Source organism: Canis lupus, chromosome 32 (assembly GCF_048164855.1).
Source record: "Canis lupus baileyi chromosome 32, mCanLup2.hap1, whole genome shotgun sequence".
Classification (NCBI taxonomy): domain Eukaryota; kingdom Metazoa; phylum Chordata; class Mammalia; order Carnivora; family Canidae; genus Canis; species Canis lupus.
Genome location: NC_132869.1, coordinates 34,921,315 through 34,935,732, shown reverse-complemented (window position 1 = coordinate 34,935,732; position 14,418 = coordinate 34,921,315). Strand labels below are relative to the sequence as shown.

The window sequence follows — 14,418 nt, the reverse complement described above, 5'->3', positions numbered from 1 at the left end:
TATAGATCTTACACATTTTTTTTTGTTTTATTCCTAAGTATTTAATTGTTTTGTATCATTTTAGTGACATTGTTTTTGTTGTTGTTGTTGTTTTAAGTAGAGTGTACACTGAATGTGGGGCTCAAATTCATGGCCCTGAGATCAAGAGTTGCATGAGCTCTTTTGACTGAGCCAGCCAGGCACCCTGGCATTGTTTTTTAAAATTCAATTTCCAATTGTTCATTTCTACTATATAGAAATTCAGTTAATTTTTACATATTAATCTGTTATCCTGAAACCATGCTAAACTCTTATTTATTCTATTGTTTTTTGTATTTCAAATTTTCTATGTAGTAATCATTCTATTTATAAAAAAAGAGAGTTTAATTTCTTTATTTTCTATTCTTTTTTTTCTTCTTTCTTTCTTTCTTTCTTTCTTTCTTTCTTTCTTTCTTTCTTTCTTTCTTTCTTTCTTTCTTCTTTTTTTTAACTAATTGTATTGGCTAGGACCTTCCATACAATGTTGAATAGCTGTGGTAAGAGTGGACATTCTTGCCATGTTCCCGATCTTATAGTGAAAGCAGTTGGTCTCTCACTATTAAGTATGATTTCAGCTGTAGATGCCTTATATCAGGCTGAGAAAGATCCCTTATATTTTTAGTTTGCTTTAGTCTTTAAAAAATGTATTATTGTTTAATGGATGTTGAATTTTATTTTTTATGTATTAAGATGGAGATGGTGATATGGTTCTTCTTCAGTTTATTGATATGATGATTTACATTGATTTTTTTAATGTTGAAACAATCTTGCATTCTTAGGATAAACCCTACATGGTCATGGCATATTATTATTTTTTTATATTGTGGGATTCAATTTGCTAATCTTTTGTGGAGGATTTTTTTTTTGTGGAGGATTTTTATATCTGTTTTTCATGAAGAGTAACAGAGTGTGGTTTTCTTGTCTTCTAATGTCGCTGTCTGGTTGTGGTATCAGGGTGATGCTGACTTCATAAAAATGGTCTGAGGAGTGTTTTCTCTTATTCTATTTTCTAGAAGAATTTGTGTAGAATTGACAATATTTCTTTCTTAATTGTTTGGTAGAACTCACCAGGGATGCCATCTGGAACTAGTGTTTTCTTTCTTAGAAAGTTTTAAGTACAAATTAAATTACCTTAATAGATATAGGACTAATTAGATCATCTGTTTCTTCTTGAGTGAGCTTTGATAGTATCTGTCTTTTTTTTTTAAGATTTTATTTATTTATTCATGAGAGACAGAGAGAGAGAGGGAGAGGCAGAGACACAGGCAGAGGGAGAAGCAGGCTCCATGCAGGGAGACCGATGTGGGACTCGATCCCGGGTCTCCAGAATCACATCCTGGGCCGAAGGCAGCACTAAACTGCTGGGCCACCAGGGCTGCCCGATAATATCTGTCTTTTAAGAGTTTTTCAATTAGTCTGAGTTTTCCAGTTTATGGTCATAAAGCTATTTATGTTCTCATATCATCCTGTAAATGTCTATATTAATTGTTATGATGTCTCCCTTTCATTTGTGGTATTGGTTATTTGTGCCTTCTCTCTTTTTATATTTGATAGTCTTTTGTTAGGCTAGAGGTTTACCAGTTTTGTTGATATTTTCCAAGAAACATATTTTGGTTTCAATAAATTTCTCTATTTTTATCTATTTTAAATTTCATTGCCTTTTATTTTCATTTCTATTATTTCTTTCTGCTTGCTTTTGGTATAATTTGCTTTTCTTTTTCTAGTTTCTTAAAGTTGGGGCTTAGATAATTAATTTGAGATCTTACTTTTAAATATAAATATCTAATGCTATAATTTTCTATATAAATACTATTTTAGTTGCATTCTATAAATTTTTATATGTTGTGTTATTTTTCATTCAATTAAAAATATTTTTAAATATCCTTGTAATTTCCACTTTGACCAATGGGTTATTTAAAAGTATGTTCTTTAATTTGCAAGTATTTGGGAATTTTTTGAGATAGTTTTCTCTAATTCATTTCTGGTTTAACTACGTTATGGTGAGAGAACATATTTTGTATAATTTACGTTCTTTAAGTTCATTAAAATATTTTTTATGGTCCAGAATATGGTCTGTTTTGCTGAATGGTCTATGTGCATTTGAAATGAATGACCAAGCATTCTGCTATTTGTTTTAATTCCTTAGATGTGTTAAAATAGGTTGATAATGTTCAAGTCATCTATATTGTTATTGATTTTTGCTTCAAGTATTTTGAATCTCTATTGTTAGGTACATACACAGTTAGGATTGTTATTTCTTTTTGCTGAATTGTTCCTTTTATCACTGATATCCCTCTTTATCCTTGCCAGTGTGTCTTGTTCATCTGATATTAATGGAGGCAATTTAGATTTTTTTGATTATTTTTTGCATGGTGTATCTTTTCCTGTCTATCTCCTTTTTATTAATTTTAAATTTATATTTAATTGATGCCTTTTCCAACCATTTATTTTTTATATTTAAAAAAAACAAACTTTAAATTTGGACTAATTTTAGATGTACAGGAAAGTTGCTGTACACCCTCATTCAATTTCCCCTAATGTTAATATCTTTCATTACCACAGTACAGTTGTCAAAACAAGAAACCATCATTTGTATGTTACTATTAACTAAATCCCAGTCTTCATTCAGATATCACTATGTTTTTACACTGTCCTTTTACTGCTCCAAGATCGAACAGGATATCACAGTGTATTAAGCTATCATGTCTTCTTAGTCTCTTCTGGTCTGTGACAGTTTCTCAGTCTTATTTTTCATGATCTTAATAGTTTTAAGGAGTATTAGTCAATATTTTATAGAATTTTCTCAGTTTGGATTTATCTGATATCTTTCTCATGGTTAGAGTAGGGTATGGGGTTTTCGGCAGAATACCACAGAGGTGAAGTACCCTCTTTATCACATCGTATCAGAGGACATAGGCTATCAACATGGCATCACTGGTGATATTAACCATGATCATTTGGTTGAGGCAGGGTTTGTCAAGTTTCTGAACTGTATATTTTCTATTTCCCCCCATTTTTATACTCTGTTATTTGGATATGAATCTATTAATCTGGTTCACATTCAGCTTTATTCAAAGTAGCCCCAGACAGGAAACAAACCACATCATATCTTTCAATAAGTGAATGGTTTAACATCAGTACTACACTCATATTATGGAGTACTAGTCAGCAATAACAAGAAACAAACCATTGATATAAGCAACAAACTGGACGAATTATGTTGAGTGACAAAAGCCAATTCCAAAAGGTTACACACTGCGTGCATCCATTTATTTAACATATTTGAAATGATCAAATTATAGAAATGGAGAGCAGACTATTGTTGGCAGGGATTGTTGAAGGGGTGTGGGTGGGAGAGGAGTGTGTGTGGCTATCAAAGGACAACATGAGGTATTCTCCTGGTGAAGAAAATATCCTATATCTTAGCTGTGCCGATATTGCACTACAGTTTTGCCATACATTATTATTAAGAGTGCAAGAGATCTCTCCATATTATTTCTTACAACTCCATGTGAATCTACAATGATCTCAAAGTCAAACATTCAATTATAAAAGGATACCAGTAGGAGAATGAAATGCCAAACCACAGACTAGGAAAAATTATTTGCAATATATACAACTGATAAAAGATTAGAATCCAGAATGTATAAATGGTTTCTATAAGAAAAAGAAAGAAAATCCATTAAAAAAATAGGTTAAAGTCCTAAATCACTTTTTAAAAGAGGATACTCAAATGATGAATACACTTATCCAAAAAAACTGCTCAAGTTTATTCATCATCAGGGAAGTGAAGATTAAACCCACAAAGAGATACCACGACAAACTCATCAGGATGGCTAAAATTTAAAAAGAAATAAAACTGAAATAAAATGTTGAGAAAGATATATATTATCTGGAATTCACATGTACTGCTAGTAGGAAAATAAATCAGCATAACCACCTTGGAAAATCACTTGGCAATATCTATTAAATCTGAGCATATGTATACTCTATGACGAAGCAATTCTACTTTTTGATATGTTTCCGGCAGAAATGCATATATATGTGCATTGAAAGACAAGTATGAGAATGTTCATAGTACTTTATTCCTAATGGCCCTATACTATAAACCATGAAATTCCCATCAACAGTAGAATGGATACAAAATTGGGGCACATTCATACATAATTCATTCATACATTTATACATATTTATCCTTAATGTCTCTCTTTCCCTCCTATCCACCAGCCAGTCATCATGGCTCCACCTCCAAAATTCTACCTAACTTTTTTCACTTCTCTTTATATCCTCTGACACCTCCTCAAATCCACTGTTATTTCTCACCTAGTTTACAGAAATAGCCTTGAACTAGTCTTCTTGCTTCCACTCTTGCTTCCTCCCCTATGATTCATTATCTGTAAAGCAGTCAGAATGATCTTATTACAATATAAATCAGATCACCTCATCCTCTTATTTAAACCTTTCAGTGGGTTCTTATTATACTTGATTGAATCCAACTCTTCATCATGGTTTGAAAGGCTGCCATGCTGGTTCTGCTATAGTCAAAGATATTTACAGAGAAAGATCCTAAAATACAGAGTGGTTTAAACAAATTAAGAGTTTAAGAGTTTATTTCTCTCACACACAAGAGTTGAAAAGAAGACAGTCCCAGGTTGGCAGGGCAGCTCTGCCAGACTCAGAGATGGAACATGGAGTTCTACCTCACAGGTAGCTCTCATGTGCTTGCCCGTCACATCTACATCCCAGCTAGCCAGAGAGGAGAAAGGAAAGGTGGAGACCATGCTCCCCTTCTCTTACAGATTCAGCTCAGAAGTTTCCCTTCCCACTTCCACTTCCATCTTCTTTGTCCAGAATCTGGTCACAGGACACACCTAGTTGAAAGGAAGCCTGGGAAATGTCTTTAGCTAAGCTGACATGTGCCCATCCATGACTCCATTACTGTGGAAGTAGGAATGAATGAATATTGAGGACAACTCATAGTCTCTGCTCCATCCAAGTCATCATTCCCCTCTACTTTTCCAACCTCATTTCCTCCCTTTTGGTTCTCTAGCTAGACCAGCCTTGTTCATCCCCTCCTTAGTCCTTAGGCCCTTATATCTGTGCTGGCCTGTATCTGAAATGCTTTTCTCTAGATCTTTACATGACTGACTTCTTCTGATCATTTCTACCTCAACTCAAGCCTCATATATCTTCTGAGAGGCATTCCCTAACCCTTTCATCATAAGCAAAGTAACCACCTCCTTACCACTCTCTCATTCATGTTGTTTTATTTCTAACACCTACCACTAGTTTAAATTCTCATTTACTCACTTGCTTATTATCTGTTTCTCCCACTGGAATATAAACACCATGGGGGCAGAAATGTTGTCTGACTTATTCTCTGTTGGATCCCCAGCACTTAAATGCTACTTTTGATAAAGCAAGCATTCGGCAAATACTTGTTGAACAGATGAGTCCATTTAGCCCAAACTCCCTCATTTTGTAATGGGGAAAGCTGGAGCCCAGAGAAAGTAAATGGCTTGCCTGGGCTTCTGCAAGTACTTAGTAGATTCCCAGGTTGGTGCTTTTTTTGAACATACTATTTCATCCAGCCTCTTCTTTGAAGTCTATTATCTCACCCCTCCACAGCTGTGCCTTTGAACACCTGTAGCACTAGACTTTAACATCCATTTGGTTTCTATGCTATGCTTCTTTGTATTATTATTTATCTTTGTTCTGTCTTGTTTTCCCAACTGAGCTGCAGGCCCCTTGAAAATACCAACCTTCTAACATACAGACAACAACAGGCTGTGTGTAGGTGTTTGACAAAGAGACTAAAGTTACTTTATTCAGTCAAGTGAAACTCAGAACCATTACAGCCTTCATTTTGCCCTATCATTGAAGATAAAAGTTGGATACCGGCAGACTAGATTTTGGTGAGAAGTAATTCTTATGTATCCCCAGCTAAGCATGTAGGCAAGACTATCTTACCGGCAGTTGGAATCTTATGAGCTTCATCCAAATTATGCAGAGGGGCTGCTCTTGGTATAATGGGTGGGTTCTGAAAGGTAATCCTTGCTGTTGGTGGAATCAGCCCTCGTTCTATCATACTCAAAATCCCTGAAAAGGAAGGTTAGAAGAATATGATTTTAACTCCAAGCATTTCTTTTCTTTTTTTTTTTTTTTTTAGGATTTTATTTATTTATTCATGAGAGACACAGAGAGAGAGGCAGAGACACAGGCAGAGGGAGAAGCAGGCTCCCTGCGGGGACCTGGATATGGGACTAGATCCCAGGTCTCCAGGACCATGCCCTCGGCTGAAGGCAGTGCTAAATCACTGAGCCACCCAGGCTGCCCAACTCCAAGCATTTCTACAAAGTCTGAGCTCCATGAATTTCACAGGTAAAACTTACTCTATTCATCTTCTTATTTGTGAGAGCACATCTAGTGCTTTAATCCTTTGCATGAAGAAACCACTGTTGTGCACATTCATTTAAGCCTAATATTATAACCCAAGATAAAATGGCATTTCCAATAATGCTATGATAAAATAAACTTGTATTAAGATAATTTCATTTTAAGGTAGAAATATAACTTCAGTGCAAACTAAAACATCTTTATACCTAACATTTTCAATGATCAATAACATTGTTACTCTTTTTAAAATGCGGAGGAATCAAGTCCACGGTCTTCATAACCAAGGAGAGGTTTTGTTCTGAAAGAAAGAAAATCTGTGTGCTTACAACTATTCCTCTATTGTTACAAGTCATATTTTATAAAAGAAAGTGATTTTTAGGGGTACCTGGGTGGCTTAGTTAAGCAGCTGACTCTTGATTTCAGCTCAGGTCATGATCTTATTAGGGTCGTGATCTCAGGGTCATGATATTGAGCCCTGTGTTGGGCTCCACGCTGGGTGCAAAGCCTGCTTGAGATTCTCTCTTACCCTCTCCCTCTGCCCCTCATGCCCCATTCTCTCAATCTCACTCTCTCTAAAAGAACAAAGAAAAAAAAGAAAATTATTTTTAGATATTTCTCATGTCACCAGAAGACATGATTGCCCACATAGGTGAATTTAGCATAACTAGTCAACATGGATAGTCTTAATTCACCTAATTTATAATTCCTAGAACTCATACTATGTCAGCATGGCTGGAACCAGGGCTTTTGAAGGACAGGAGACTATTAAATAAATAAACAAATAAATGGATCAATGAATAATTGAGCAAAGCCTTCTGGTGGGGCAATGTGTTCATTTAGGTGGGTCTATTGTATTGAAGCCAGAAACTCAGAAACACAGGGAAGATGTGAAATAAACTTGTAATAGGGCTTCAGCTTCTTATTGCTCTTATGTACTAGGAAGGAAAGTAAGGAACTCTGGGTCTCAAGGAAATCCTTGTCTGCAAGCTGTGTACCAAGCTAGACTAAGTTGAAGAAATTGGCCCAAATCCTAAGGGGAACAGATACTGTTTCTGTTTGTCTTAGGACCTCGATGACGATGTATGTTCTATCAAGGATGCTAAAGTCTAGTGTTCTAGGAATTCAGAGAAATGATCACTAGGGGATTAGGGAGTTCAAGAAGGCTTCACTCGTGAAACAATGATTCCAAAGAAAAACCTCCTTCAGTTTGCTTACTGCAGAATCATTTCAGAGGGAGAACTTCTTATTAAAAATGAAGACTCTTGGGTCCTCTCCTTGGCCTTTCCAAACTTCTGAGACTAGGGTCTGGGACTCTGTATTATTGAGGCCTCCAGGACATACTTAATGCTCCCTGAAGCTTGAGAACCAGTAGAATTGGAGCCCAGTAATCTACATTTTAAAGTAAGTACTCCAGGTCAATCTTTTATACTTTTAAAATTTAAGAACTGCTCATTATCATTATGCCCCTTTTGAAATTAGGACTTTAGGTTTTAATTTTTCTAACACTGGATTTAACTACCTTAAAATGGTAAGAGCAATTCTTTGTCCTCATAAATATTTTCTACCTTTAAATATCAAATCCCATTTCTAAGAAGTATGCCCGACTTGCAGATGGGAAAAACAGAGCTCCTTTTAATTCAGTATATTTTCATTACTGAACTCAGAATCTCAAGGAATGTGAGCATGATTTTGACCTTTGCTTTAATATTGGTTGGAGCAATTCACTTAATTCTAGATAAACACATGTGTATACATTTACTGTTGGGAGGAAAAGGTTAAGACTTTGGGATAAGTACAGGAGGCTGAGTATCATTTCATTGAAATGCTGGAATCTCTGGAGATGATCTGACTCTATAGTCACCTTTGTTTTTGATGAGGCTATTATAATTCTCTAGGGATTAAGGTTAATTTATAGAAAACTGAAAATAGTGCAAGTTTCTTGTTTTATACGCATGCAAAGAAACTCTGTCACACAGAGCGATGATGCTTCCACCCCCCCCCCAAAAAAAAGCCAGTTGTTTGTCCATTTGCAAATTTAGTTCAGTGTTCTTGATTTGTAAAGGTGTCTGTTGTTTGGATTCTCCTTGGAATCATAACATCTTACTGATACCCTCATTTAATCAATGAGTTAAATAAAATCTTTGATGTGTTCATTTTATAGTTGTATAAGAGTTATGGTTTTACTCTAAAATATATATACATCTTTTAATAATTTTGGAGATCTCACCAAGGTGAGCAGAAGATTCACCTGAAATTGCCAGAAATGATGCTCTGCACAGGAAACCGAGTCCAGGCATGGGTTTTCTTAACACCCCCAGGTGAATTAAAAGTGGCAATAAAACTTTATTGATTGTTTTTCTAATTTTGGCATTACTGTATTATTCCTATTAATTTTTTGTTTTTCTTTTTTGTTCATGTATGGCTAAGTTATTCCTTATTGGTAGCTACAGTGACTGGGAATTTGGCGATCTCCATAAGTGGATTAGAGTCTTATAGACATCTAATTCCATGTTGAATCAGGGACAATAGAGAATATAGTTTGTTAGTCTTTTGTCCACTTGTGTATTTTGAGCTCAAATCAGCTAGGAATGTCATGCCACAAAGAAGGTGGCATCTGGACCAGTAAGTGTGTTTCTGTGTTTATCTTTCATCCATAGCTAAAATTGTAGAGTTGAAGCTATGAGCTCTGCCTGTATCTGTATGTCTATGTGTCCATAATTCAGAAAAGCCTTTATCTTTCATTGTGAATATAGAATATTTTCTTGTCTCTAGATGGTATTAATAAATTAGATTGTAAAGTCTCAAATTAAAGGAGCTCTGTTCTGGCTGACTTACAGAAAGAAATAAGTGCTTATATAAATTGAATATTCTTAATTGAATTTTCTTAAGATTTTTAGGAAATAAGGAAATTAAACTTCTAATACTTTTAAATGTGTTCCCCCTCATCTCTCAGATTCGAAACTCTCATTGAGTATCTTTGCTTTTCATGGCAATATAGTTATTTGCATAGTTTCAATAAAAATCTATTCTCCTTTTACTAAGCTATAATTGGAAAAATTGCTTATGTAACCAAGACCTTATCTGAATTTCATATTTAAGAATGAATAGTTATTAATCATGAATGACAAGTGTCTTTTAAAGAACTAAGGTTGACTTTATGTAGCCAAGGCTTACAAATCCTTCCAAAAAAACTGGCCTGGTACATGGCTTTATAGGGTTTCCATTCTTGCAGGTGGTAGAAATGGGTCATGTCCTGGCAGGCCCAAGAACCTTGGGATATTAGGATATTTGGAATGCCTCTAGAAAAGAGGAATATACCCAAATTTATAGATCCTGTAGTTGAAATGTGGTAGGCAGAGTTTCTTGGGCTTGATTTTCTATCCTTAGGATAGCAAGTAATAGAAGATTTTAAAAGTTCAATCTGAGATTCCTTATGAAAACTTCCTGTGGAGCAAACTTAAGATGGCCTGTTCTTGCTGCACCTGTGTAAATAATCAGGACAAACCTAATGAGACCAGCCTTATTTTTAAAAAAATTTTTGGAGATCATTTTAATCAAAGTGGTGGAAGACTATAAGAATATATTTTTTTAAAGTTTTGGAATAAGCAAAAGAGATTACTGGATACCTTTGGAATGGAATGCTGGAGCCCTCAGGGATTACCTGAACCTAGTCCTTGTTTGAGCTATTTCACAACTCTAGAGATTAAGGTTATTTTGTACAAAAACAAAACAAAACAAAACAAAAAAAACCTGACACTAATACAAATAATTCTTATCTACAGACTTGAAAATAAATTCCATCTGGTGAAGGGACATTCCTCCTTCCCATAGAAATGTCAATTTTGCATCTATTTGCACATTTATTTATATTATTTATTTATATTTATATTCCTGCTCTACAAATATCTGTTCTTTATATTCTCCTTTAAAACAGTTGTGACATCTTACAGATCTTTCTCTCTCTCTTTTAGAGAAAGATTTATTTATTTATTTATATATTTGAGAGAGAGAGTATAAGTGGGGGGAGGGGCAGAGGGAGAGAGTCTTCAAGCAGATTCCCTGTTGAACTTGGAGCCCAACCTGAGTCTTGATCTTAAGACCCAAGAGATCATGACCTGAGCCAAAACCAAGAGTCGGATCCTTAACTGATTGAGTCACTCAGATACCCCTACAGATCTCTCTTTTAATTTACAAGTTAAATAAATAAAATCTTTGACATGTGTTCATTTTATGTTTGTATGACATCCATAATTTTACCTGTTTTGGGAAATTTTTTTTTAAAGACTTTATTTTTTATTCATGAGAGACACAGAGAGAGAGAGAGAGACGCAAAGACAGAGACAGAGGGAGAAGCAGGATCCACGGAGGAACCATGGGACTCGATCCCGGGTCTCCAGGATCATGCCCCAGGCCGAAGGCAGGCTCTAAGCCGCTGAGCCACCCAGGGATCCCCACCTGTTTTGGGAAATTATCCCTTAACACCATTGTCTCATTAAACTTTCATAACACGTTTACTTTCCAGTTGAAGGGATTAGGGATTAGATAGATGTTCATTCATTCAACTGATATTTGTTAATTGCTTGTTATGTGGCAGGAACTATTCTGGAGGCTGGGGGTGCAGTGGTGAGCCAGAGAGAACTCATGGAGCCTTATGTTCAAAGACATGAAATAAACTCACAATAAATATATAATTACAAATTATAATCATCTATGAAGGAAAAGACAGGTGCTTAAGGAAGTGACTTTTCTGGACAGAAATAGAGACACTTGAGAAGGCCCATCTGAAAATGTGCTTGGCCTAGTGAGGAGCAGAGGGTAGGCTCATATGGCAGAGGGTAGAGGAAACAGCAGAGAATGAAGGGAAAGTCCAGGTCAGGTCTGCCTTGTTTGTAGAGTTTGGAGTTGATTAATCAATCGCGACCAGAGAACAGCTTGTCTAAGGTCACACTCAGCCTGAAAGTTTGGTTTGGGTACTGTGAGACATATATTCTTAACCATTAAAAAAAAAAAAAAAAGAGTTTGTTTTCTTTTTTGGATGTAGCAAGGTAACTCGAGAAAAAGTCAGGAAGTTTGTCCTGCATTTTCCAAAACAACTCTCTCTTCTGGGTGTTGTCAGTCCTTTACCTCTTGCTGGACTTGTGTGAACCTGAGATGACAGTTAAGGGCATTGGGAACATGTAAAATTCTAGACACTGTATTTACATTTCTGTGGCTTGTGCTTTCCTGATGCTTCTATTACCTTGCACAGTACCAGACACATGGTGAGTACTCAATAAATATATGTTGATTAATTGGCTGATTAAATACAAATATTATGGTAGGCCATCTGTTCTCTGGTGATAATTGAGGGATGAAAATGATTTTTTTTCTGGGTCAAGTTGCCATGGTTCTAGATTCACCTTTGTTTTGCATCAGTTTTTTCATTATGTCTATTGCTAAGGTGGATATTGATTGATTGATGCATTCATTCACTATTTCATTCATCTTAATTTGATCCAGGAAGAATGTAAGATGTTATTAAAGCAAGAATTCTGCTGGAGTCATTCCATAGTCGCAGGGAGTAAAGATGTAAACTAAGTAAAATCATATGTCACAAAGATTTCTGAACAATATGGTTTATAACTAGAAAAAGTAATAGTTATAGTTGTGAGCTTCACCCATTAAGGAGCTTATAATGATGCTGGGTTCTCTTGAGTTCTGCTATTTCTCCAGCAGCAGGTCAGTAAACAGAGCAGACAAGATGGAGAACTTTAAATCTCCAAGGACCAAGAGAACCTTTGGGAAGCAACTTTAGGTCCAAACTATTCCAAACAACAGATAGAAAGTGAGATGGGAATAATTAAAGACTATCTCCCTTGGTTATATTTGAGATACAAAAGGGAATCCACTTAGGCATTTTTCAACTCTTCAGCCAATTAAATTAAGTAGCAGGGAGAAGTAGAAAGGGTGATACAACACTCAGTCCTTAGTAATTTACTTACTCTTTCATTTGCTTATTCATTGAACCAACATGGCTCTGGACGCTGGGGATACTGGGATGAAGATGATATGACCTTTTGTTTAAAAACTAGAAATCCACTGGTTTCCTGAACAGTAGAATTTAAATGGTTTAAATGCCATTTTCATTAATTCTGGCTTCATATTTTTGCATACTAGTATATTAAAATAAATTTTTAAATGCTACCAGAATAGCATCAGAAACTATCTGCTCAGAAGCTTGAAAAATTCTAGTAATACCATGTAAACACAATAATAATTTAAACACGTAATACCATCAACATCTAAATCAATAGTAAATCTCTGGAATGATGGGTTATTTATTTATTTATTTAAATGATGGGCTTTAGAGGTGGAAGGGACTCTACTTGTTGTCTAGTCCAACCTTCTGATTTACAGAGGAGCAAATTCAGGCCAGAGTGAAGACCCCAACTTGTTTGAGGTCACCTAGGAGAGTTAGTGGCTGAGCCCGAATTCAAACTCCCTATCCCACCTCAATGCTCTTTCCCATAGATTCCTAAGCACATAAAATGGTCATTGAATCACTAACCTTTCCTGGCATCTGCTTGTGGGACAGGTATGGGGGTGAAGTAGGGATCTGTGCGGTGAGAAGTTGGTGGAACCGTGAGGTTGGCTATTGTAGACCCTTTTATTAACTTCTGAACCTTCACCTAGACAATCAAAAATTTGTTTTCAGCAGGCAGTTTTGCTTTCAAAATGAACACAGTTTTCTTGTAAACAATAAATAAGATTATGAATAGTTTCATTAAGTTTTAATAAAGTAGCAATAGCAGCTCCAATTTTATTGCTCGTGAGGACCCTGTGCTATTGTCTACTGTCAGGAGTTTGTGTAATTTAAAATAGTTAATTAAATCCAATTAACATGTTGTGATTTCCACTATGCAAAGTCACTATAGTAGTTAATAAGGAAACTATTAAGATTTTGTTCAATTTTAATGACTATGATATAAAAGTGCTAAATCTTGACAGAAGAGATTTTGAATACAGCAAAGTTTTGTACAGGCAAATTTCCCAGGAAATGCACATTAGAGTTGTAAGAGTAAAAATAAACCAAGCAAACTGGAAGAATTTCAAGATAGATGTATCAGGTTGCCTGAGTGGCTCAGTCTGTTAAGCGTCTGACTGTTCATTTCAGCTCCTGGCATGATCTTAGCATTGTGAGATTAAGCCCCCACTTAAGAGTCTCCCTCTCCTACTACCACTCCCCACATACCCCTAAAACAAACAAACAAACCAAAAAGATTTTAAAAAAAGATAAATGTATCAGTCAACATTAATAGGTTGAAAATGAACTTTGAGTGGACTCCTGAAAACCTCAGAGAGAGTTAGAGACTTGATATCTAGATCAGTTACAGTAGATGATTACCTTTTCTAAAGTCATTAAATGCTTTTATTATAGTTATGAAATATGAATTGCTTCTAGCTTTTAAAGACTAATATGTATATTGCATATAAATCACATTTAATTGTATGGCTCCAGTACACTATTTTTACCTTTATTAGAAGAGGTTATGAATTACCTGGGCCCTCCTAGCAGGGAAGATGTAGCTGCTTGGTATTTATAGACTGATTTAAATTTTCAAATCATTTTCCAAACATTAATTAATCTGTATAACTTCTAAAGGAATTAGACAACAATTTGCCCTTTAGCTAATAAAAAAACCAAGACTGATAGTAGATTTGTTTAAGGTCGCACAGTACCCAAGAAATACACAGATTATCAATTTTAAGATTAATTTGATTTTACATTAGTGAAATTTGCCATTGGACTCTGTTGTACCACACCTTATTGCTCCTTAAGATCATGGGAAAAGAAAAATTTCATCAAGCCTGGGTGGGGGGGGAGGTGAGGGGAGAAAAGTCACTTCTCCAAATAAATGTTAGCTGAAAAATGCCTGTATGAACTAAGGATGTGGGGTTTAAGGGAAACTGTAAGCAGCCACCATCCTGTGAACACCAAGCATTTGGTGAGGACAGTTTAAAAGG

At 35.5% G+C, this 14,418-nt stretch overlaps 1 protein-coding gene across 23 annotated transcripts in view; it reads right to left on the bottom strand.

Moving 5' to 3' along the window:
• The window catches only part of IQCH (IQ motif containing H), a 214,043-nt gene that overhangs the window by 138,970 nt on the left and 60,655 nt on the right, over positions 1 to 14,418 (bottom strand). For 17 of the 23 annotated variants that reach the window (XM_072809304.1, XM_072809305.1, XM_072809308.1 and 14 more), the window contains 2 exons: positions 12,962 to 13,082; positions 5,989 to 6,117 (listed from right to left, as the gene is read on the bottom strand). In XM_072809304.1, the coding sequence (XP_072665405.1) occupies positions 5,989 to 6,117; positions 12,962 to 13,082 (250 nt within the window). Of the gene's footprint in view, positions 1 to 821; positions 4,413 to 4,610; positions 4,957 to 5,984; positions 6,118 to 12,961; positions 13,083 to 14,418 lie in introns of those variants that run through there. The other 6 variants (XM_072809312.1, XM_072809315.1, XM_072809323.1 and 3 more) reach the window with 5 other exon arrangements.